Below are 22315 nucleotides of genomic sequence, written 5' to 3' on the forward strand. Positions count from 1 at the left end.
TCTATATGAAGTAAGTGATTGCTGAAAAGTGTTCAGCTGGTAGATATGAGATGCTACGGTTGGGTTATATATATACAAATGCTAGGGAAGGGAGTATTAGTGAATTGGTATGGATCTTGTGGTACCGGTATAGTGATGATATTGTTTTGTTTCTCGAGGGGGATGGTGGGTATTTGATGTGTGTGGTGTAGTGTGGTGTGGTGGTTTGAGATGGATGGGATGGGTGGTATATATATACCCGACGTGATAGACTTAGGTATATATATATATAATTGAGGCTCCAAAGGTTAAATCAAAATCGGATCCAAGAATTGTGCGGGGAAGGTGGAATGAGATTTCTTGCTAATGGTGGCACGTGTGGATCATTGGGTCTTGGGTCTAGAACTTGTGGGATTGGAGTCGATCGATGATGTATTAATAAGTGAGGTGATTAGGTAGGTGTTGGTTACTAGTATTGGATTTAGTACTGTAGTTTATAAGTATGCGTGTGGTGCATTTGTAGGTATGTATCAGATCTAAGATAAGATAGATAGATAGATGGATAGATAGATAGATGGAGATCTGATAGTCTTTTATTATTTAGGTTAGAGAATGGATTTTATATTTATGTTTAGTTGATTTACCTAACTAGTTTAGTCAAGAGAGAGAGAGATGAAATTATAGTTAGTCAAGAAATATCGAGTCTCGGAGTAGTTGTCATAGGAAGATTCAAAGATGATAATCTAATAGGTAATCATATATGTGAAAATTGATACAAGTCAAAGAGGTTTCATATATTCGCCGGTTGGAGATCGATCGACCGAAGAATGCCCAGGTGTCGACGGAATAAAGTTGGAGGGTACGTTCTTATGCAGAAAAGTGGGGATGGTATAGGGCAAGCACGAACGTAACGCGTAAATAGAAAGCACAGATTGGAAGTGAGAGTGTGAGTGAGAGTGAGAGAGAGTAGTACAGTAGGTATGAGAGTGAATTAACTTTGGATAGGATTCTTGATGAGGATGGAAGGATCTAAGTGGATGTGATGGATGTGATGGATGTAATGAATGGATCGAGGAATGGATATATAGCTAGCTAGTAAGTCCCAAGTAGGTACAAATCATAAATAAAACAAGTCGGCGTTTAAGTGGTTCGTACTAGATGTAGATGACACAGGAAGTAGAAATGCTTAACGGTAACTACCTAGGTAGAGATGATACTCGACTGGTCTCTTACATAATCACTCTAGTATTCGTAGTATACCAAAGAGTCATATCAACCATCCAACCATCAAGCCATCAAAGTCTTAGTGTCAATGCCGAGGTGGACCGTTCTTGGGAGGTATGCGTAAATAACATTTTAGTACGCGCTCATCACTATTGTCACGGTCATTGTACTTCATATGATCATTCTGAGATTGTTTAATTTTTTTTAAAAAAAAAAGCTCAATGAAGTCATCATCATCACTTGGACAGATAACAAGTACAGAAAACTTACTCTAGTCAATATCTAGCGCGCCTGGACACTTTCTTCCATTATCGATAGTCAATTTTATGGAGAAGGGCAGAAGGACGGACTCATAAAAAAGTGCACCGATTGTTTTCCAAGTCAATTTCAACCAATCATATAAAGACTGGACACTTTCCAAAAATGTAAAAAAGGTGAACAATTAAAAGGCTATCTACCACCAGACCAAATTTCGCGACCAAAGAGAAATCTCCTCAAAACTTCTTTCATCAATCAAATCCAACAACTTTATTTAAATACTCATTCCTCTGACTTATTTATACACATACACACACACACACACATATATTCATACACACATACACACACACACATACACACACACATACACATACACACACACATACACACACACACACACAATACCATACAATACAACCTCAACTCTCGATTCAAATATAAATTCAAAGATATAATTGTTTCCTATATCTTGATCGTCACAAATTCACAAAATTATAACCAATTACATCTCCCAATTTCCCCCTTCAGATCCAAATCTCCCAAGAAATAAAAAGGGCAAGGCAAGGAAGACAAGGCACGCTCGTAAGCAAGCAAGTACCTTAAACAAGGACGCGACTTCCGCGTGACGGGTCCACACGATAGGGAGAGAGGCGATTGATCGTATTGCATTGCATTACATACGTGATTATTGAAGGAAGGAGAACCGCAAAGAAAAAAAAAATTGTTTCTCTTTAAACAAATACAATTCAATTCAATACAATACAATACAATACAATCCCATTCCATTCAATCTAATAATCTCATCACGACATCTCAATAAGCTTAACAATTTGCTGCTTGCTAATTGCTGAGATTGCTGTTAAATCAATCCATCAATCATTCCGTGGCCCTTTTTGCCCGTGGTAAGTGATTTCATTATATCATCCGTCGCATCGTTACAACCTTCCCCTCCCCTCATGATAGGTTCCAACTCTTTGACACTTTATTCGCAAGGGGTACTGCACCTCTCCACCTCCCCCTCCCCCTCCATCTACCGTTCCTCGACGACACAATACTCATTGTTCTCTCTAGTTGTCAACAACTATCCCCAGCCGTACCCATTCACACGACAGACAACTTATGCGCAATAATCACCGGGTCAACGCTGTCGCAAAAAATTATGCATACAAAAATGCCAGCCTCCGCTAAACGCCCTTATCGTCGGGATTCGATGAGGGAAGAGATTGATATTCCTGACTCCTCGCCTTCTCGCCCTCCGAAGAGAAGAAAGAGGGTAAGTGCACTTCATCGTGGCGCATATGCCATTCCCACTAACAGGAGATGTAGGCTTCAGAACCCAAACCTAAATCCAATCATTCAACCTCCAACCAACAACCCGTACCCGAGATGGAAAACCAGGAAGAGATTATCTTTAAGCTCAAGAAACACTTGGGATTATTTAGTGTTGTACAAGTTCTCGAGGACCACGCGGACGACAAATATGAACAAGAGTACGGAGGAGGAGTTCAAGCTTTCGCAAAGTTGGCTGGAAATGGTTGGACTTATTACGTCAAGGATCAGGAGGTCCAGATTGGGCGCAACCCGGCCGAGGGTCAAGAAGAAGTTCCAGGAGCTGTTGCGGAGGTCGATATTGATCTGGGCCCAAGTAAAATGATTTCGCGACAACATGCCAGAATTTTCTTCGACGATGGCTGGCGAATTCAAGTCAATAGTCGCAACGGAGCCAAAGTCAACGGTACGATGTTTGTCCGCAATCACGAGCCAAAAGAGTTGCACAGTGGAGATGTAATCAATGTCTCGGGTATTGAGATGATATTCGTTTTACCTGGTGGCCCTTTCAAAATTCATCCGGAATACCTGCGAAAAATTGAGAGTACCGTGGACGATGGAGAGGAAGCCGATGAAGTAGAGGAGGACGCAGAGGATGTAGAGGATGCTCAGAGAGATAGCGAGGAACCTTCGGATGTTCCTTTGCCCCCTTCAACTAATGGAGCCCGCGCTCAGAATGGAGTTCCGCAAGCGATTGCTCCAGCGCCAGCTAATTGGCAACGTGCTGCTACTCCTCGCGCTTCTCTCAAAGTCCCAAGTTCTGCAAAGAGACCCCCCACTGGCTATTCGGCTGGCGGTACAATGATCATGAATGATTCTGAAAATGTCGACCTCAGTCTTGATTCCAATCATCATATCAAGCCTGGTTACAGCTATGCGCAAATGATCGCGCAGGTAATTTTTGAAGCTCCAAATCAAATGTTGTTACTGAATGGCATTTACCAAGCCATTATGGCCAAATACGCTTATTACAGATTTCAAGCACCCGGCGGCTGGCAAGTAAGTTACCTAGTATCTATTTCATCCTTTGATTGACTCCAAACTAACGAGGTAAAAAGAATTCTATCCGCCACAACTTGTCGCTCAACCAAAATTACGACAAGATACCACGTGGAAAGGATGAGCCTGGCAAAGGTAAAAAGTGGTTTATCAAGCCATCGTGCTATGATACAATCGCAGCACTCGCACAATCAGCTCCTGGCAGAGGTGGTGGCCACCGAGGATCTTCACAGCCAGTATCACCAGCCGCCGCTGCCGATCGAGGGTTTGATGATGAATCCAGTCCGGATTCTGTCGCTAGAAAAAGGAAATCTTCAGCTTCACGCTCACCACGTATGAGGCCACACCAAACCAACAGACCGCAATTTACTCCCGAACGGGCCCCCCGGATTCAAAACTTACAGCATGATTTCCCCGGCGATGGAAGTCCACTACCTAGACATTATCGACGAGTTCAGAAGAACGCCCCTGGCTTTTCTGATAATTTGCCCAATTCTCCACCGACCCTCTCATCTTCTTATCAACAGGATGATGGTAACACATTTGTCACGCCAGCTCCCCACCGTGTTTATCCTCATTTAGCACCGCCAAGTACTGCGCAGCGACCAAGTCAACATATGCCAACTAGCTCGCCTGCTCCATTTTGGACGTTCGCTGACGGTACCCCTAATCATGGATTTCGTGGTTATGATAATAGCCCTATCAAAAGGTTTCAACCTAGCGTTATTCCCGATAGTAGTCCACCTCCAATGCGACGGACTCCAGCTCCGAGTCCTACCAAAAGTGCAGTTTTAGGAAAACTTGAGATGCCAGATGTTGATGAGGTTGAAGAAGAGGAAGAAAAAGGATTTGATCTTACAAAGTAGGTTTCTCTCCATTTTCCTATTGCCAAAACATCTATTGACAATTTTATCAGGGGATTCCAAAGTATTTCTCAATTCCACCTCGAGAGTGTTGCAAAACTTACTGCGACACCTGTATCGGGCTCCCTTGCGGCTCGTATTTGAGTTACCTCGCCGATACAAATGGTCTTTGCAATTGTTGAATTTGTTTTCTTTTTACCTCTGCACAGTGTGAAGGTCCACCCTACCTACTAGCTTTATTTGTAAGCAAATTACTACTATATCGACGATTATACCTCCTGGACACTCCACCAACTCACCTTCACCTACTCATTTATATTTACATCGATTCATAATGTGGCGTTCTGCAAAGCAGGTTATCGGATTGGAAGGTCATTTGATTATGTTAAATTTTCCCCACGAGTCTTATATGTCAGGGTTGGGAGTATGGGTTATGCTTTTTGTTATGTACATTTATGGGTGGGATTGGGATCGGTGTTTATTTAAAATGGGAAAGAAAGGAAGGGAAAGAGAATTGGGGAATGGGGAATAGGGGGACTTGCATTTGATATTTGGTTTTTATGATGGATGGATGGGTGGGTGGGTGGTATACTTTAGACATGGACGATTATGATTCAATGGTTATTATGAGTGGGTAGGAGCTCATGGGGAGGAGGACAATGGATTACTGGTGCCGCTAGCCTGGCTTTGTTTGCTTTTTGGGAATGTATGTATATAGGAAGGTGTATAGGATTGAGGCTATTGATTAGTTAGGCTTTGATATCAAATTTGCTTGGAACCCTTGTAAGAAAGAATGTTGAGGAGAAAATCAAGGGTTTGTGGGTTTGTGAGATGGATGAGTTGGGATTGATGGAGTTGTGGGTAGGTACCTAGTAGGTATTTAATAAATCTTGGAATGGGAGGGAATCTGCTATATATAATGTAGGTATGCTACCGAAGAATGATGTATTGAAAGACTTTATCTACAATCATATGTATGCCTCGCTCTCCCCCTCTCATTTCGATACTAGACTTTATGGGAAGGGAAATTTTGAATCTTGGCTTCTTTGCAATTCTCGTGTTGCGAAATTCTCCTAAGATAGGCTAATATAATTATTGTGATACCAAAACGCCCTTTTTACAAATCCATAAACTCCATCCTTCCTAACAAAGATTGACTTTTCTTGACGTGCTTTCTGGTAAGTCCTTGTAACATTGCTGATCCAGGTATTGGCGATCCGAAGGAGGTCAGATGGAATAATCTCGTTGTTTCCAAACCAGCTTCTGGTGGCCAGCCGCAAGCCATATGTGACATCAATCTCAAAATCGGGTGCTTTCACAATTCCCTCAATCATCCATCTCCATATCATCAGCCTCCTCCACACCACCATCAACCAACTCCTTGAGCCTGATCTTCTGCTTTCCAAACACACTTCTTTGCTCTCTCTCCAAATCCAACTCGTTGACCTCTTCTCCCAACTCCTCGAGTCTCTTCTTCTCGCTGCCGCGCATCTTGGGGAGCAAGTGCTCGTTCTCTGCAACCAATTTTCGGTTGGCTTCTCTTTGTCTGGCCACATTGCCTTCCATACGCTTCTTGTAGAAGACACGTTCGCGACGGGCCCGGATTTCGGATACGCGTTGCATGGCTTTGAGGGTAGTGGCGATGTGTTCACGGTTGTAACGGACGGGAACGTTGCGGCGAGCGGAGAAGTTGAGGGTGCTGTCGACGACCATTTCTTTGCCCGCGGCTTTGCGGAATGCTTTGGTCCATTTGAGTTTACGGGGGTTACGCTTCATTTTGAACTAGAGGAGGGAGAATGTTAGTCAGGGCTTGGAGATTGAGCATCGGAGAGAAAGGTGCAATGGTGAGATGGGGGGTCTGTGGCGTTCTGGAGTGGAGGGAGATGGATGTGGTTTAGACGTACGTTCTTGTGGCATTTACTGCGGCAGAATCTAAAGGTTCGCGCATCGTTACGAACGAAGGTTATGCCCTTGCTTGGGTAGCAGGGCTGCGAGCAAAAATAACAGGTTTCGATTCTATTGATGAATTAGCAAAGGTAAAGATTGCGATAGATGTTTTTATCGTCGGGAAGATTGTAAATGCGATTGAGATCTCGAAAGTCCATGAATTGCGGAAAGAGACTTGATGTTGTAGATGGGCGGGAAAGTTTCTTACCTCATGTTGGCGGTATTTCTTTCTAAACCAGCTTGTCGTTGTGCTGGATTGTCGATGGATAAGTATGGACTTCAGAAATTTTGGAGGAATGTCCGACTTTTTTCACTAGCGCCATCCGATAAGATAGCGATGGCACGTGCTTACCATTTGACATTCTCTCAAAACAAATATCCCCTGTTTGTCTCTGTTGATTTTATTGTTTTTTCATATCGAAGAAGGTTCTCAAAACCTTCTCCTACTGTGATTATATAGTCGCCTTCATCAATGATTTCGATCTTTTGTTGATGTGATAGTTTCTTACATTCACCAAGTACCTCTTGTGACCAATTACAGTAGCGAGAAATTTGTATTCTGATATTTTCCTTCAAGAATCTTTAAGCTCGACACCTCAACATTTACAGATACAATGTCGCTCTATTATGAGGCAGCTGAAGTTCTAGCTGCTCCTACTAATCAGGGTGGTAGTTTGAGATCAAGAATTTTCAGCAAGAAAGATCTAAAATCACAACCAGCTCAAATCTATGCTCTGGCGATAGAGACGTGTAAATGGAGTCCAGTTTTGAAGGATGTGATCGAAAATGCGGATTTGTTGCGTTTAGAGCGAAAGGTTAGTATTGCGATAGATTGAAACTTTGAAATAGAAGCTGATGTTATTTATAGCTAACTCCAACTTTGTCTCTTCTTCTCGTCCATGACTTACTCTTGGCAAAGAGAGGAATTGCTCTCCCAGCTACTCATGGTTTACGGGCCTCAATTGAGCGGCATAAGGGGAGGTTGCAAGCCGAGTTGACCAAGGCAAGACTTCGGAGAAAAATGAGCACCATGGAAGCTTTGAAAGCTTATGTCGAGACAGGTCAGGAGAATGCAACTGATACATCCGAAGCACCTTACCCTCGTTGGATACGTATCAACACTTTAAAGACTACTCTTGAAGATCAACTCGAATCTACTTTTACTGGATTTGAACGTGCAGCGACGATCGATGCTGTTAGACACCGGGGGTCTAAACGCTTATATATCGATGTTCACATTCCAAATCTCATTGCTATATCTCCAAATATTGATCTCTCAAAGAGTGTAGCATACAAGTCTGGAGAAATCATCTTCCAGGATAAAGCGTCATGTTTTCCAGCATATCTCCTTGATCCTCTTGCTGAAGACGGTGATATTATCGACTCTTGCTCAGCACCTGGTAACAAGACCACTCATATTGCGGCTATTTTAGTTGATCGACTTCCTGAACCAGATGAATCTACTCAAGTTATTCACGCATTTGAGAAGAACAAAGGGAGAGCTGAAACTCTAGAAAAGATGGTCAACTTGGCAGGGTCGAATACGTTTACTACACTTCATGCTGGATATGACTTCTTGAAGACTGACCCAAATTCTGGTACATGCAAGAATGTTGGTGCTTTATTACTGGATCCCAGTTGCTCGGGAAGTGGAATTGTTGGTCGGGATGATATGCCCGAATTACATCTACCAGGTATTAAAGAAATAGTTGCCAAGCCTTCTAGAAACAAAAAGAAGCCGAAGAAGGCACCGGAGCCAGTGGAGACAAGTAAGAAGGAGACAAACAAGAAACGAAAGCGCGAGGAAGATGGTGATGCGTTGGAAGTAATGGTTGATGACGATGGAGTCGTTACTGCTGTCGATAGCGATGCCGAACTAAAAGCTAGATTAACTGCTCTTGCAGAGTTTCAGTTGGAACTTCTTCTTCATGCATTCAAGTATCCTGCTGCTCGAAAGATCACCTACTCCACTTGTTCAGTTCATGCCGAAGAAAACGAATCTGTTGTTCAGAAGGCTTTAGCCTCTGATATTGCAAAAGAAAGGGGTTGGAAAATTCTTCGTCGTGACAATCAAATCCGGGGTATGAGGGAATGGCCTGTTCGAGGCTCTATAGAAGCATGCGATGGTGATGAAGTAGTTGCAGAAGGATGCATTCGAGCCAACAAAGGAGATGAGCATGCTACTATGGGATTCTTCTTGGCGGGGTTTGTGAGAGATCAAACATCAACTGTTGATCCTGAAGCCGGACTCCTGAGAGATGAACGCGGGCATCTCGTACGCGATTTAATGGGTTTACCAGTTAGAAAAGATCAGGAAGATGCAGAGGAATTGAACGTCGATGCCGAAATGGCACCTGAGGAAGCTCAAGATTTCTCACCGGAAGACGATGATGAATGGGGTGGCTTTGAGGAAGAGGTTACACCGATAGTCGAAGAGAAAAAGGAGGTGCATGCAGTTATGGAGAAGAAGAAGGAAAAGGCCAAGGTCAACAAACATGCCCATGATGCGATTAAGAAACGTGTCAATATGAGTGTAAAAGACAAGAAACGGCAGAAAACAAAACGATAATGTAAAACCTATTAGCCGAGGTGTTGTATATTGAAATAGAATGATGTTGCGGAATACCCATCGTCACCAATACCTATTGATCGGATAATATGAATGAAGATGGGGTTTTCCCGTTTCACATTGGGTTCATTCGCATGACAAGCGCCGGCACGGACACGGAATAGGTGCCAAAACCCCGGTTTCTTCAAGATGTTTGTCACATTCTAGACATAAGCATGGCGATAATTTTTATATCCGCTATTGCCAAGATTTCGCTCGGCTATGTCGGCACCTGTTAGACTAGAATCTACAATGATACACCGCAAGATGTATACCCATTTGGAGATTTCGATCCATGGATCCCTATCACTAAATTGAACTTTATTTTTTCCCATTTGCATAACCGCAACTTAGGCTATTCTTGATCCACTAAAGGGTGCGTCCTTAATCAGACTTCATGACATACCGGGAAGAATCTCCCCCGAATGTGTATAATTTCAATAGATGCATTGCATAATGTAAATTTATCAGCATAACTCGCATAAATGCTTAGGTATCTACTCGTCGGATGTTCCATCAGCGGTCAACAGAAAGGTGCTATTCAAAGTGGATTTCAAATGATGTTATATTGCAGATAATATATAATGTATGTTGTGCGCCGCAAAACGTTTTGAGTATTTTTCATATTCAGTCTCGCATTTCGGTGTCCGAATAATTTGGCAGGGTTGCATTTAACCAACCATACCTACCCCAAACTCGAATAAATCCGTAACTACATCATGGTTCGAACTTCAGATTCTAGTTCTTTAACTGCAACGAATATGGATAGAGATTTGGAAGAACAGAAAAATGTCCAAAAAAAGGCTAGACATTGGGAGTTGGTTTTCGACCAGATACATGTCACGCCCGAAGTACTCAATTACCCTTACAGAGGATCTGGGACAGAACAGGATCCTTATGTGGTAGAGTTCATTCCAGGCGATCGCAGAAATCCATTGAATTTTACCATGTTGAAGAAATGGACTATCACTTTACTTCTTGCCTTTGTAAGTTCTCCCCCTTTTTGCATCGAGGTCTCGGTTATTATTCTCCGAAGTTTGAGCTGTGTGACGGATGGGGGTGAGACATACATACTTCTCTTACACACATACTAACTGTTGTTGAAGGCAACCTTGGCAGTTTCTTTTGTGTCCTCGGCATATACAGGCGGGGTTAAACAGATCATTGAGGAGTTTAACGTCAGCACGGAAGTTGTCACTTTAGGAGTCTCGCTTTTCGTCTTGGGTTTTGCGATCGGGCCGCTTATGTGGGCTCCCTTGTCAGAATTATATGGTCGACAGGTTCTCTTCTTTGGCACTTATGCTATGCTTACTGTTTTCAATGCTGGGGCTGCTGGAGCAAAAAATATACAAACACTCTTGATCATGCGATTCCTCGCAGGCGCTTTTGGTAGTTCTCCTCTTACCAATGCCGGTGGAGTTATTGCCGACATGTTCTCTGCTTCTCATCGAGGAATTGCTATGAGTATCTTTGCTGCAGCACCATTCCTAGGCCCTGTTATTGGACCAATTGTAGGCGGCTTCTTGGGAGAAACAGAAGGTTGGAGATGGGTCGAGTAAGTTGCATTGCTTAATCACTGTTTATACTATGGCCCTAACACTATCGATAGAGGACTCATGGCCATCTTCACCGGAGCACTCTGGATTATTGGCACACTCACCATCCCCGAAACTTATTCCCCAGTCATCCTTCGTCGCCGAGCAAACAAGATGTCCTCCATGACGGGAAAAGTTTACAAATCCAGGATAGAAGTTGACAACGGCTCTAAATCTTTATCAGCAGAATTCAAAACGGCACTCTCAAGACCTTGGATTTTGTTGTTTACAGAACCTATCGTGTTCTTGTTAAGTTTGTACATGGCAATCATATACGGAACTTTATACATGATGTTTGGAGCATTCCCAATTGTGTACCAAACTGGACGCGGATGGAGTGCTGGTATTGGTGGATTGGCTTTCTGTGGTGTTGCAGTCGGGATGATGATTGCAGTTCTTTACTCAGTGTGGGACAATAAACGATATAACGCTACAGCTGCCAAGCATAACAATGCTGCTCCACCTGAAGCTCGACTTCCACCTGCCCTCATCGGAAGTATCTGCTTGCCTGTTGGTCTCTTTTGGTTCGCATGGACAAATTCTCCAAGCGTACATTGGATTGTCAGTATCATAGGCACTGCTCCCTTTGGATGTGGGATGGTATTGGTGTTCTTGAGTGTCATGAATTATTTGATTGATGCGTATGTTCTTTACGCCGCTTCCGTTTTGGCGGCCAGCAGTGTTCTTCGTTCCTTGTTTGGTACGGCGTTTCCACTCTTCACTTCTTGTAAGTATTATCTAAATTCTCCATGACTGTGTGTCAAACAGATAACTAACTGTATGATTAGATATGTACCAAAATCTCGGCATTCATTGGGCAAGTTCAATTCCAGCTTTCCTCGCATTAGCCTGCGTACCATTTCCATTCCTCTTTTACAAGTATGGAGCATCTATTCGAATGAAATGCAAGTTCGCGGCGGAAGCGGCACGTGTATTGGCGGAGATAAGGGGAGCTTCTTCAAATGAAGATGAGGCGGAGCAGACAATAGAGGATATGGAGGAACGGGAGGCGAGAAGGTTAAATGCCCATGAGGAGAGTGAGAAGAATGAAGCTGTTTAAGATGGAGAGAAACGCGAAAAGAAAATTAATGAATGAATGAGAAGGGTGTGCGATTTGATTCCTTTAGTTTAGCGGCATAGCGATCGAGGAGTTTTGATGTGTTTACGTTTACGATCATAATAGAAGTTAGCATTTTGAAGGTGTTGGGAAGAGGGTAATGTAGGGTTTGACTTGTTTCTTATTAGATATCCCATGAAGCATATGAAAGATACTCGGCTCAAAAGTAAAACTATATTTTTAAAAACACAAATGGTCCAGAATGATGGTGTAGGAAGTTACGAGTACCTAGTGATTTCATTAAGGTGATGCGGCTTTGAATTCCTCCATAAGCCACATCCGTGCACGAGTTCCCCCATATTGCATCCCATCCTTTTCCAACCTTCAAAACCCATTCATCACAGCTTCCTACGGAGATTTACACCATACTTATCAACGTTCGATACAACATAAAATTGTATGTAAATATGCACGGCGCATTACGAAACGTTCCTGCAAGCATTGGAAATATGGATGGGTGGCACCGAATGGCCAAGTCAGACCCCTTCTGAATACTGAGCTGTTGGATTGATGTTTGCTGAAGACCTCAAAGTTGCCTAAGCTGGTGAATTCAATACTGAATGCAATTTCGATTTTATATGTTCTGATACAAGTCTCGATTTCTGTCAATAATGTTGCAAGGCACATTTTTGGCTGTAATTGTCGGCAGGATCAGCCCGTCCATACAATGCATAGTTAATTTGGTTATTGTGTACCTGCATCTATCACCAACTTTTGGTCACTCATCGGCACATCCGTATCTGAACAACTCCCATCGAATTGCCATCAATCGTGTCTAAATTGCAGGTGGCGTGTCCTCACATGGTTTTGTTGGGGGGAGGGAATCTTGATATCCCGTTCCGCTGGGACATCACGCCGCGAAGCCGCATTATTGATTTGATATCACACTCCTTATCTTGATTCATCCGAGATTATGGGGAACCACCCCCAGATCCTCCGTACCGTTCTACATGATATTTCATCTTGGTTGTTCGGAGTGCCGTGGTTTGTAACATTCACTTGATTCCTTAGAGTAAAAAGTATTCTATAATCTTATTTACATCATGTAGGCCCTTTTCAATTTCGTATTCTATATCTCCGTCGTTACACTCTTGGAAATCTATCCAAAAGTCATTCTTAATCATGGTTTCAATCCTCCCAGATGGAATGTCCAACATGGAGGCAACTGTTTCGTTTTTAATCATAGACACAATAGCTCTCATTTTACGCGTCATTTCCAGGATACAAACAAAGGGTACGACGACAACCGGGCGATTCATCCGCTACGATGACTGGTGGATTCTCGCAGCCTATCTGATGTTTGCTTCGCATTGTATTGTGATCATTTGCGGCGAGTACATACAATCACCAGAGCTGATAGTTCGTACTAACTGCATCGAATAGACATCACAAAGATATCAGGCACCCTCGAGCCATATCTAGTCATGGATCCAGATCATCGATTGAAAATGCTCGAGGTAGAGTCTCATATACAATCTTGCTTCTTTGTTAGTCCTGAGTTGACACTCATACAGTTGTTATGGATTGGTAGCATCCACTTTCCCTTCATCATCACGGCCGTTAAAATCTCAATTTTATGCATGTACCGCTCTCTATTCAAAACGACACCAAACCTCATTCGATGCGTGGATATAACAATGGGTTTAAGCACAATATGGTTCATAATCACTGTATGCTTGACGGTGTTCGGGTGCACACCTATCAAAGCAGCATATAATCTAGCCCTTAGGCTTGAACCCACCACACATTGCATTCCATACGGAGAGATAGTTCTTGGCTTTGAGCTACCCAATGCAATCTTGGATGTGGTTATTCTAGCCTTGCCTTTTTTCGTCATCAGAGACCTACATGTCCCTGTACGGAAGAAGATGCTCTTGTTCTTGGTTTTTTGGTTCGGTGGGTTGTAAGTAATTTCGTCCTTTCAACGATGCGAGTGACCTGATATTAACTAGCTTGTAGCGTTATTGTGACATGCATACTACGCATAGCATACTCATATCAGCCTCATGATCCAGAGCATTGTAGGAAACGTGAGATCATTTCGTTCTGAAAGTCACTAAAGTCTATATAGTTTCTGGATTCTCGACTGCGAACGAGTGGTTGATGATTGAGGAAGGAAGCGCTATTTTAGGAGCCTGCGTTCCGACATGTATGTTTGCACGAAATCCATTCTTCGATTCAAACTTCCTTCTTTCATCTTGTACTTCTTTTTCATCTCCTACAGCTACTTCAACTCTACCAATTTCCTTATTGCTCCCAACTCTTTCTCTCATGGGCAATTACTGATTTCTCTTTTTTGCAGTTCGACCCATACTCAAAACTTATTTTAAACTTCCAAAATCTGTTAGCGACTGGTTCTCTTCGACGCTGGGTGCCTCAACATTAACGAGCAAATTCTCCAAAAATCATTCGCGAATCAAAACTCAACCAAGTCAATTGAACGATCGATCTGTGCCCTCATATCAGTTGAAAAAGCTATCAACAGCCCATCTTCAGCGTGGGAGAGAATGGCAGAATCAGGACCTCGACACAGATTCGGATGAAAGCCCACTGGTTGACAATAGGATTTGGGTCACAAGGCATATTACAACTACCAAATAGACAAATTGATCAGAACTAGGTTCTGTTAATAATATTATGATTCCATTATTTTCCCTAATCAATAGCTTACTACTTATAATTGTTGCTCGCTTGCTCGAGATGAATGCTTGCTAGAGCTAAGATGGAATTCGTTCCATTTTTTGTATGTGTAGACGCAAGCATCTGCTTCACTTGGTTCAAGTGGATCGATTAGTTTCCTGTTGCGAATAGGTCGTCGATTCAGTCTCGCTTTGTTCTCACGTGCCTGTTACTAAAAAGATGATCCAATTTCGTCTCATTTACAGATTTTTGAAAGATTCGAGTCGGCTTTATTCTCTATGGGTCTCTCTTCCTTAAGATAGATTAGATCAGATGAAATACCAAAAAATGCATCATATCTTTTAGGTACGATTAAAAAGGCTTCTGACTAATGCTGAATACCATATGCTGTTATACATCAGTCCCCGAACCATATTCCCAGAGAGTCTTAGGAAAGTGAATAGTCATATCGAAGAAGTTGGTAATTCTAAGTTGGAAGTATCTGTTGATAGCCATGTTGGTTAGAGATTATCTCACCAGAAGGCCATCGAAAGGGATTCTTCATGGCACAACAACAGGATGGCTGGAAATATTAGGTCTTATACTTGTTCACTATTATGTCGAGGACTCTTTTCGTCACAGTTTTCGGCCCCGTTCAGAAATTGGTTGGTAATGCGGCCTCCAAGACCTTATGTAGGGAATTGCCCAACCATTAATAGAGGTTCTTTCGCGGTCTACGAGCCATTCGCCTGATCTGTTCATATTTATTTTAACGTCGAAAGGCATGTTGGAAGGTTATCGGTTGCGACTCTACTTACAAAGATTGATATGTTTAAGTATAAGAATGACAGGACTGCTAAGAAAATGTAAATCAAAACAACATCCTCTTTAATTACTCAATCATCATTACTATGACTTACTAGTATCAAATTCATTATATTGACTTTCATTTGCCAGTATCCAGTGCTTGAAACACCGTCATACCCTCAATAATCATACTGTTACAAGCTTCAACATGCCACACAATCCAGCTAGCCAAAGGGACAAATCCGGCAGAACTCCACGATCAACAACAAAGCCTCCTGCGACCAAAAGAGGAAGGCGTGATTCTTCTCTTGAATTATTCTCGGATGATGAATGGACAGATCTTGATCATGAAGAGTTTGATAGAAATCTAAATCCTAATGCATCTATTCAAGAATACTTTAGGAAAAAAGATGAAGCTCTCGCGAGACAGGCCCCTCCACCGAACGAATATGGAGATTTTTTGGGAAGCGAAGATCTGGAGAGTGTAGGGATATTAGGTCAAAAACTTTCAGAGAAGAGGAAGAAGAAAAAGGCGGAAGAGGAGAAAAAGCAAAGGGAGATGGAGGAAGCGTGGGCGATGGCCCCCCCTCCCGCTACTTCCCATCCTCGACGCGGTAATGAATCTGGAGAAACTCCTTCTCGCAGAAACATATCATCTTCTCACAGAGAAAGAGCACCTCTTGGTACAGACAGAAAGTCTACCCCTGCTCGTTCTGAACCTAAAACACACCATCCCGCTCCCTCTCGCACAGATGCACGTAAGAGTTCAGGGTCAGGTAAGAGTTCATCAGGAGATCATAGAGACAGCAAACGCAAGCGAACTACTGGAGGTAGTAGTTAGTTTGGTGTGAATGGCTTTGGAATAATAGAATATTAGTGGTTGATGGGTAGGCGTCAAGGCGTTTTCCCTTTTGGTGGTCAAGTATTTTAGCATCAGCAATTATGAGAAACGATGAAAAGGGTGTACCAACAGATTTGTCTCTAGATCCCATGCGTCGTGATTAGTCAAAATACACTCGTGACATCTCGCAGTTCAACAGGCGTTTGTTTGCAACTTCAAAATGCAAGATGATATTGATATCAAACACCACATTATCGGCAGCCGAAAGCGCTTTGTTATATTCTCCGATAGGCCTACTGATATCCTATTGTTCCTTATGTTTGAGGTGAGTACCTCGACTCCACCACAAGCACTGTTTTGATAGCTTGCCATGTGCATGAAAAGCTATCTATTCCTTTATACTACCCGAAACTAGAACTTAGTCTCCAAGTTAGGGATTACAACTCTCAGATTCTTTTCCAATACCCACCTCGTTGCATTCCTAAGAAATCTCATTGTCATATGAAGAGTTAACTCGATCTCCTGGATCTCTTTTTGTTGTTTCACATGTAGACTTCATCACACATAACACACTAGCACATTCCTCTAGCTCGAGGATTTAGTTGTTGTTTTTCCAAAAATTGGATATAAATAAATAGACCCATTATATCGAATAGTGCCATATTGAATATCAAATTACCAGATATTAGATACAACACACGATGTTCCAATCCTAACACAACAATATACCTAGTAACCGCGGTACTAGCTTTTGGCTCAAACCATCTCGATTTGCAATATATAGATAAATAACGCTAAAATTCTCCGCTGTTGATTCCAAAATACTAAGAAGCTAGCACATATGAAAGCGCTAGTCATCTCAACTATTTAAGCTCAAATGGCATACTAATAACCACAAATTTGATATTCCTACATCTCAACAACACGATTATGGTAGCAAAGAAAAACTTAGAAAACCGACCACCTAAAGCATAGAGAAGCCCAGTGGAAAAATTGGACAAGCCAAGCATCTTGTATCTTCCCACCCAGCGCATCTCATCCCAACCCAGTGAAGTGTCAAGAGATGGTATATCATCATCTAGAACCCCACATAGAGAAACGAAGAATCAAGACTACTCGATAGACAAAATAAATAGGTCGGATATTTCGAGATGAGATTGAAATTTACCTACTACTAAGGATTTAGACGAGTGATAATAAGAACTATAAGATACTAAAAACTTGAAGAGAAAGGGTGATAGGAGAAGAGCAGTGGATGGAAGAATGGTTAGGCGCAAGAGAGTATCAGACAACTAAACAAGAGTATTTATCTAAAGGAGATGAAAAAGAATTGCAGGTGCTGGAAGATTTATCTAGTGCTTGAGACTAAGCTTGAGGTTGAGTTCGAAGTTGATGGAATTGAGACTCAACATGAAGAGAATGGTAGGAAGGGGAAAGGTGGGGGAGGGGGGGTATTACTATTCAGAGAATGTGCTGAGAAACAGCAATATTCAGATTTAAGTTCTCTCTGAGCTGAGTAAGTTAGACTATATTAATATAATAGTAGTGAATAGCTGATGGTACATTCGCAAAGAATACACAGTATTGAAAAGTTTGCATTTAAACACCCCCAAAAACTCCATCAATGAAAAGACTCAACACCCAGGTTCTAAACACCGATAAAGTATCCAGAGTCGTATATCTAATCATTTCTTCGCATATTCACCCTCAACTTCACCAACAATAGAACAATATTTCCCCAGTCTAAACAAGATCCCCACAATCCCCAATACGAACCTCGCTCTCAGCTCTCCCGCAAAACCAACACCCAACCAACAGAGACCAACAAGCATTCCCAAGGCTGATGCGGCACTGTACATGCCGAAGTGAGATTTCTATATCCAACACCAACTAACTTTACAGTAGCGCTCCAAGGCTGAACATAGTAATATTATATCTGCGTGGAATGAAAGAATGAACAGGTGTACGTTTATGATTAATACATTGGTGTTGTAGTTTGTTAAAATCGTTGGTGGCGCGGTATGAGTGATTATTGAGGGCCAGAAATATGGGTTGTATTCAGGGTTAGAAATCTTGAGATGATGTGATAAGATGGATTTGTCTTTCACGTGAATGGATTTACAAATTGCAGTGGGGTGTTTGCTTCTGTAAGTGATAAAGAAATGTGTCACTTCAATAGGAGTATCTTCGTCTCGATTAGTGAAATTGAAAGCTTCTCCTCGAACAGCAAAATAATGCCAATCAATCTAATTGCGAGTTTTCAATAGTTCGGACTGTGCCCCGACAATGGAGCACTTGAAATACCTAAATCCAACCAGAACACTCAAATGATCTGAAAAGTTAAAGCAATTCTGAATGTTAGATCGCGTTGAAACATTAAAGCGTCAATCCAGCCCATTCAACACACTGATGTGATAGCGGTAACTGTAATGGGCATAATAGCACAAAGACTAAAATTATGAGACACCTGCATTGGATTCCGCAGTTCCCGGCACTTGTCAATCCTCGATAAATGCTGTATTCGGCAGTTGGGGACCTTGGAGCGACCAACTGTTATGCCATCACAGGTTTTCAGCGCGGCTATCCAGGTATAGAAGCGTTGGTGTATGTCACTACGCGAGCTGATACTGTTCAGCTTGAATGTTGAATAATACTGAATGTATTGGGCTCGAATTTGAAGGGCTTGAATATTCCTATCACGCAGGAACAATGCTTCTCATTTTGAAAAAAATGTAGGCACCATAACGTAAAAGCAGCTCCTTATCGTAAACATCATAACCGGGTCTCAGTGTGGAGGCATCGACCTTGTTTGTGCCTCTGACAACCTGCGCGTTTAATGAAGCCGCGGAGAGATTAAGTAGCGCAAAATTATTCTGTGCATGAGAACCATATATTGCCATGTGATGCAGCATACTTTGGTAATAATTTCACTCGTTGAGACACTTCTCAAAATAGTTTCATTCGATGCTATGCGGCTCAAGTGAAATTTTGGAGAAAACATACACAATCGGATAGTTTTTTCCCAACCATTTCAAGACACACATATGCTGGGATCACTCCCAAGAAAACAATTTTTCTCAAGTTGTGATCCAGACCGTGTTTTCCCCAACCTATCATCACAACAGCCAGCCTTGTGCTCCGGACGCCACATTCAAACCAGGCTGCCCAAGCGCCGGGGTTGAATATCACCGAGTAGATTGTGACAACATGTGTGATTGTGTTCACAGAGAAATTCCACAACACAAATCATTGGGGAGCCACGAATGGATGGGCCTTCTGATAACGATTGCCATGTCTTACATTGGAACGTGGATGGGTAAACCCGTTACACCGAGCCTTGTCACACGTGCAGGCAGAAATGGTTCGTGCCGTGCAACCACAGATGCGCAAAATGTTATACGCACTGCAGTATACAATTTTACAGCGTGGCATTATGATTGTTCGTATTCAGGCAATAGATCCCTTGCGTCAAAATGCAGAGCAACAACTGAATAGAAAATTAGATAAAATGGACACGAGAGAAAAGACAACGAAGAGAATGATGCTCTTCCAGATTGTCTCGTGATTTAGTTGACGATGAATACCAACATTGTGATTATTGATGTTGTGTGATGATGAACTTTGTTAGGATAAGTTTCAAACTTCTCAATAGCGCTGTCTTATTTAGGATGCGGATCAGATTGGCTTACACGCCCGGCTTGTGAGACCAGGGGGAATAAACGTTGAGCAAGATCAAGTAAGGGCTGGGATTTTGACTCCAGCTACTTCTCGGAGTGGCTTGACGGGCGTACAATGTTCCAGAAAAGAGCGGGTGGGGCTATTTTCTGCAGCCTTCGTGATGTGCATTATTAAAAATAAAGTTTCGACAAGAGGACTTGAGAAGCATATCATTCCTGATATGTCAAGACATCAATGTAAAGGAGAGATAACTGAAGAATCGTACTGTATCATTGGTTCTCACACCCCACCACTATGGCTCGGCTGGAGGCATGTAATATTTTGACTTTGTATGCCCGCCGCTGCACGCCCAAGTAAGGCCAAGAAAGTGAATCTTACAGCAACATGGAAACAGACTATTTCCATCGATGATCACGCACTGGCTGCTTCAATGGAAAAGGGAATGACGTACATGAAAGTCTCAAGTAAATCGGTACTAATGATGTTGATCAGGTACTGACTCACAGAGATAAGAATGAGAACCTTTCAAGATGAACATGAGGGGTAAATGTGAAAAGGCTCGTGACACGGTGACAGGATCTTAGGTGTCTTGATATGGGTCCTCGAGTATACATAGTGGGGACAATGAAGTGGAATGATAGGGAAGTATATTTTTCCTTCCTGCGCATTTGACGCAATCGAATACTTGAGATCCTAGAGTTGATAGAGAGTCCTCTGACTTGGAAGTGGAGTCTACACCGTAAGAGGCTCGAGAGTCGAGAGGATAAGAAAAGGTGGATATCAATCAACGTGATCTGAATTCGGGTATCAATCTAAAAACAAACAGAGTCCCCGGATCAACGACGACCCCATGGCCATCGACTGTCAGAATGATCTAGCTGGGGCCGATCAGGAGATATATTGATTTCATCGACTTATCGAAAGAGACATCGTCATATCTTGGTATTCGCGGTTGGAGAATAACCCGAATTGGTGGATTTCCATCATGGTAGTGGAGTGACTTCCAAGGCGACGAAGGATTTTGATGTTTTGTTAATTGAATCCAAGTTTAATGAGTTTGATGTGTTGTTTAGCTGTATGTTTGTTTGTGTGAATGGCATAAAGTAATGGTGGCTGGGGATAATCAAAATTTACTGGATGAGAGCTTGTACACATATGAGATATAGGCCTGATATTGGCCACAGAATGGATTTTTGTTTGGTTAAGCGATGGTTGTGGTTTAATGAAAGGCCCATGAACGCTGTAAAGCATGATAAGTATTGAATACGTGGTGCCAAAGGATTTCGATTGACCTGAATGATCAATCATCATATCATAAATGCGTTTAACATGACCTAGGGATGTTGTTGAAGGATTGGCGGATTAGAGAATGCCCAGATAGGTGGTGTCCATTGCAAAAGGTTGTCTTTGATTCTTCCCCGTATTGTGATATTATTGTTCCGAGGATTGTTTGGATAAGAATTGACAATTCATTAATTGACAGTTCACAATTGACATTAGTATGTACTCGAGGAGTTGAGGTACTTCCTTCGTAGCAGGATTGTCAAATGTTGATAAATATTGATGAATACTACCTGGCTATTGGTATTGTCTAAAGTCACCCCTCTTATCCGAGGTCCCGCCGTGGTTTATAGTCTTGGAAAGTTAGACTTCAGTACGAATGGAGTCAAAACTCTTTCCTTCAAGGGCGGGATGTCCGCTGTCAAGCGGACCCTTCCTTCCCTTCCCTTTCATGTGAATCACGATGTAAGAAAAAGGAAAGGAAAAGTTCAGATGATCTCGCCAATTGAGTGAACCCCAAATCCTCTTTTCTCCATCATAACCTTTCCTACTTCATACATCTGTAAATATATGAGTAAAGGCGGGGGGATGGATATTCATCGGGATCGTTGGAACTGAGGGGTAAAAAAGCGCGTCAAAATGTATGATGCCTTTTGGCTGAAACAACAGCTATGGGAAGTCAACTCAGATTGGATAGCGGGGCAGCCGATACAGGACAAGGAAGTCCTCGCATCGCATTTGCATTATTAACTGCAGGAGCACCATCGGACTTTCGAAAAATGCAACTGTCAGCAGAAAAATGTGTTTGCCAGGATGATGGCGAATTTTTGCAGTTTGATAGGTGGACCTACTACTTACTAGGGAAGTGTCCCTGAGTAAAGGTCATGAGCTCTGCGACCCCATTTTGGTGTCAATTAACCCGCAATGCCCTGGTTTGGCTTAGTACATGATGTATGTGCCTCTGATGTGCGGGAGATCTGTCGCCAAAGGCGGTACAGATATTGTTGATTGTTTGAAATCCTTTCGCAGATCCTGATAGGGTTTGCCATGTTTAGCTTGCGACTTCTTTCGAGGTGAAGCTTCGGATATTTCTCGATTTCCTGCTGTACCGTGTACTCTGTACGAGTGATCAATCAGTGGGGCATATGCAAACCAAGGGAAGGAGAC

General features: G+C 42.4%; 7 protein-coding genes across 7 annotated transcripts; 5 read left to right on the plus strand and 2 right to left on the minus strand.

Moving 5' to 3' along the window:
• Positions 1 to 2623: 2623 nt before the first annotated feature.
• EAE98_001695 (uncharacterized protein) lies at positions 2624 to 4799 on the plus strand (the record flags this gene model as incomplete). The annotated part of the gene is made up of 4 exons (XM_038949314.1): positions 2624 to 2737; positions 2791 to 3792; positions 3852 to 4654; positions 4709 to 4799. 4 exons carry the CDS (start codon positions 2624 to 2626, stop codon positions 4797 to 4799), a joined length of 2010 nt encoding a protein of 669 aa, XP_038814299.1.
• A 1182-nt stretch (positions 4800 to 5981) lies between these two features.
• On the minus strand, positions 5982 to 6815 carry EAE98_001696 (uncharacterized protein; the record flags this gene model as incomplete). Its single annotated transcript, XM_038949315.1, has 3 exons — positions 5982 to 6437; positions 6560 to 6671; positions 6811 to 6815. 3 exons carry the CDS (start codon positions 6813 to 6815, stop codon positions 5982 to 5984), a joined length of 573 nt encoding a protein of 190 aa, XP_038814300.1.
• Positions 6816 to 7216: 401 nt separating this feature from the next.
• On the plus strand, positions 7217 to 9171 carry EAE98_001697 (uncharacterized protein; the record flags this gene model as incomplete). The annotated part of the gene is made up of 2 exons (XM_038949316.1): positions 7217 to 7417; positions 7471 to 9171. The coding sequence occupies 2 exons, from the start codon at positions 7217 to 7219 to the stop codon at positions 9169 to 9171; spliced, it is 1902 nt and encodes a 633-aa protein (XP_038814301.1).
• Positions 9172 to 9929: 758 nt separating this feature from the next.
• Positions 9930 to 11865, plus strand: EAE98_001698 (uncharacterized protein; the record flags this gene model as incomplete). Its single annotated transcript, XM_038949317.1, has 4 exons — positions 9930 to 10196; positions 10317 to 10765; positions 10820 to 11532; positions 11594 to 11865. The coding sequence occupies 4 exons, from the start codon at positions 9930 to 9932 to the stop codon at positions 11863 to 11865; spliced, it is 1701 nt and encodes a 566-aa protein (XP_038814302.1).
• A 1179-nt stretch (positions 11866 to 13044) lies between these two features.
• EAE98_001699 (uncharacterized protein) lies at positions 13045 to 14523 on the plus strand (the record flags this gene model as incomplete). Its single annotated transcript, XM_038949318.1, has 6 exons — positions 13045 to 13252; positions 13306 to 13379; positions 13437 to 13825; positions 13882 to 13943; positions 13994 to 14071; positions 14225 to 14523. 6 exons carry the CDS (start codon positions 13045 to 13047, stop codon positions 14521 to 14523), a joined length of 1110 nt encoding a protein of 369 aa, XP_038814303.1.
• A 1033-nt stretch (positions 14524 to 15556) lies between these two features.
• Positions 15557 to 16189, plus strand: EAE98_001700 (uncharacterized protein; the record flags this gene model as incomplete). The annotated part of the gene is made up of 1 exon (XM_038949319.1): positions 15557 to 16189. One exon carries the CDS (start codon positions 15557 to 15559, stop codon positions 16187 to 16189), a length of 633 nt encoding a protein of 210 aa, XP_038814304.1.
• Positions 16190 to 18885: 2696 nt separating this feature from the next.
• Positions 18886 to 19089, minus strand: EAE98_001701 (uncharacterized protein; the record flags this gene model as incomplete). The annotated part of the gene is made up of 1 exon (XM_038949320.1): positions 18886 to 19089. One exon carries the CDS (start codon positions 19087 to 19089, stop codon positions 18886 to 18888), a length of 204 nt encoding a protein of 67 aa, XP_038814305.1.
• Between the last annotated feature and the right edge of the window lie 3226 nt (positions 19090 to 22315).

The sequence above is a fragment of the Botrytis deweyae genome, assembly GCF_014898535.1.
Source record: "Botrytis deweyae strain B1 chromosome Unknown BDEW_003, whole genome shotgun sequence".
NCBI lineage: Eukaryota > Fungi > Ascomycota > Leotiomycetes > Helotiales > Sclerotiniaceae > Botrytis > Botrytis deweyae.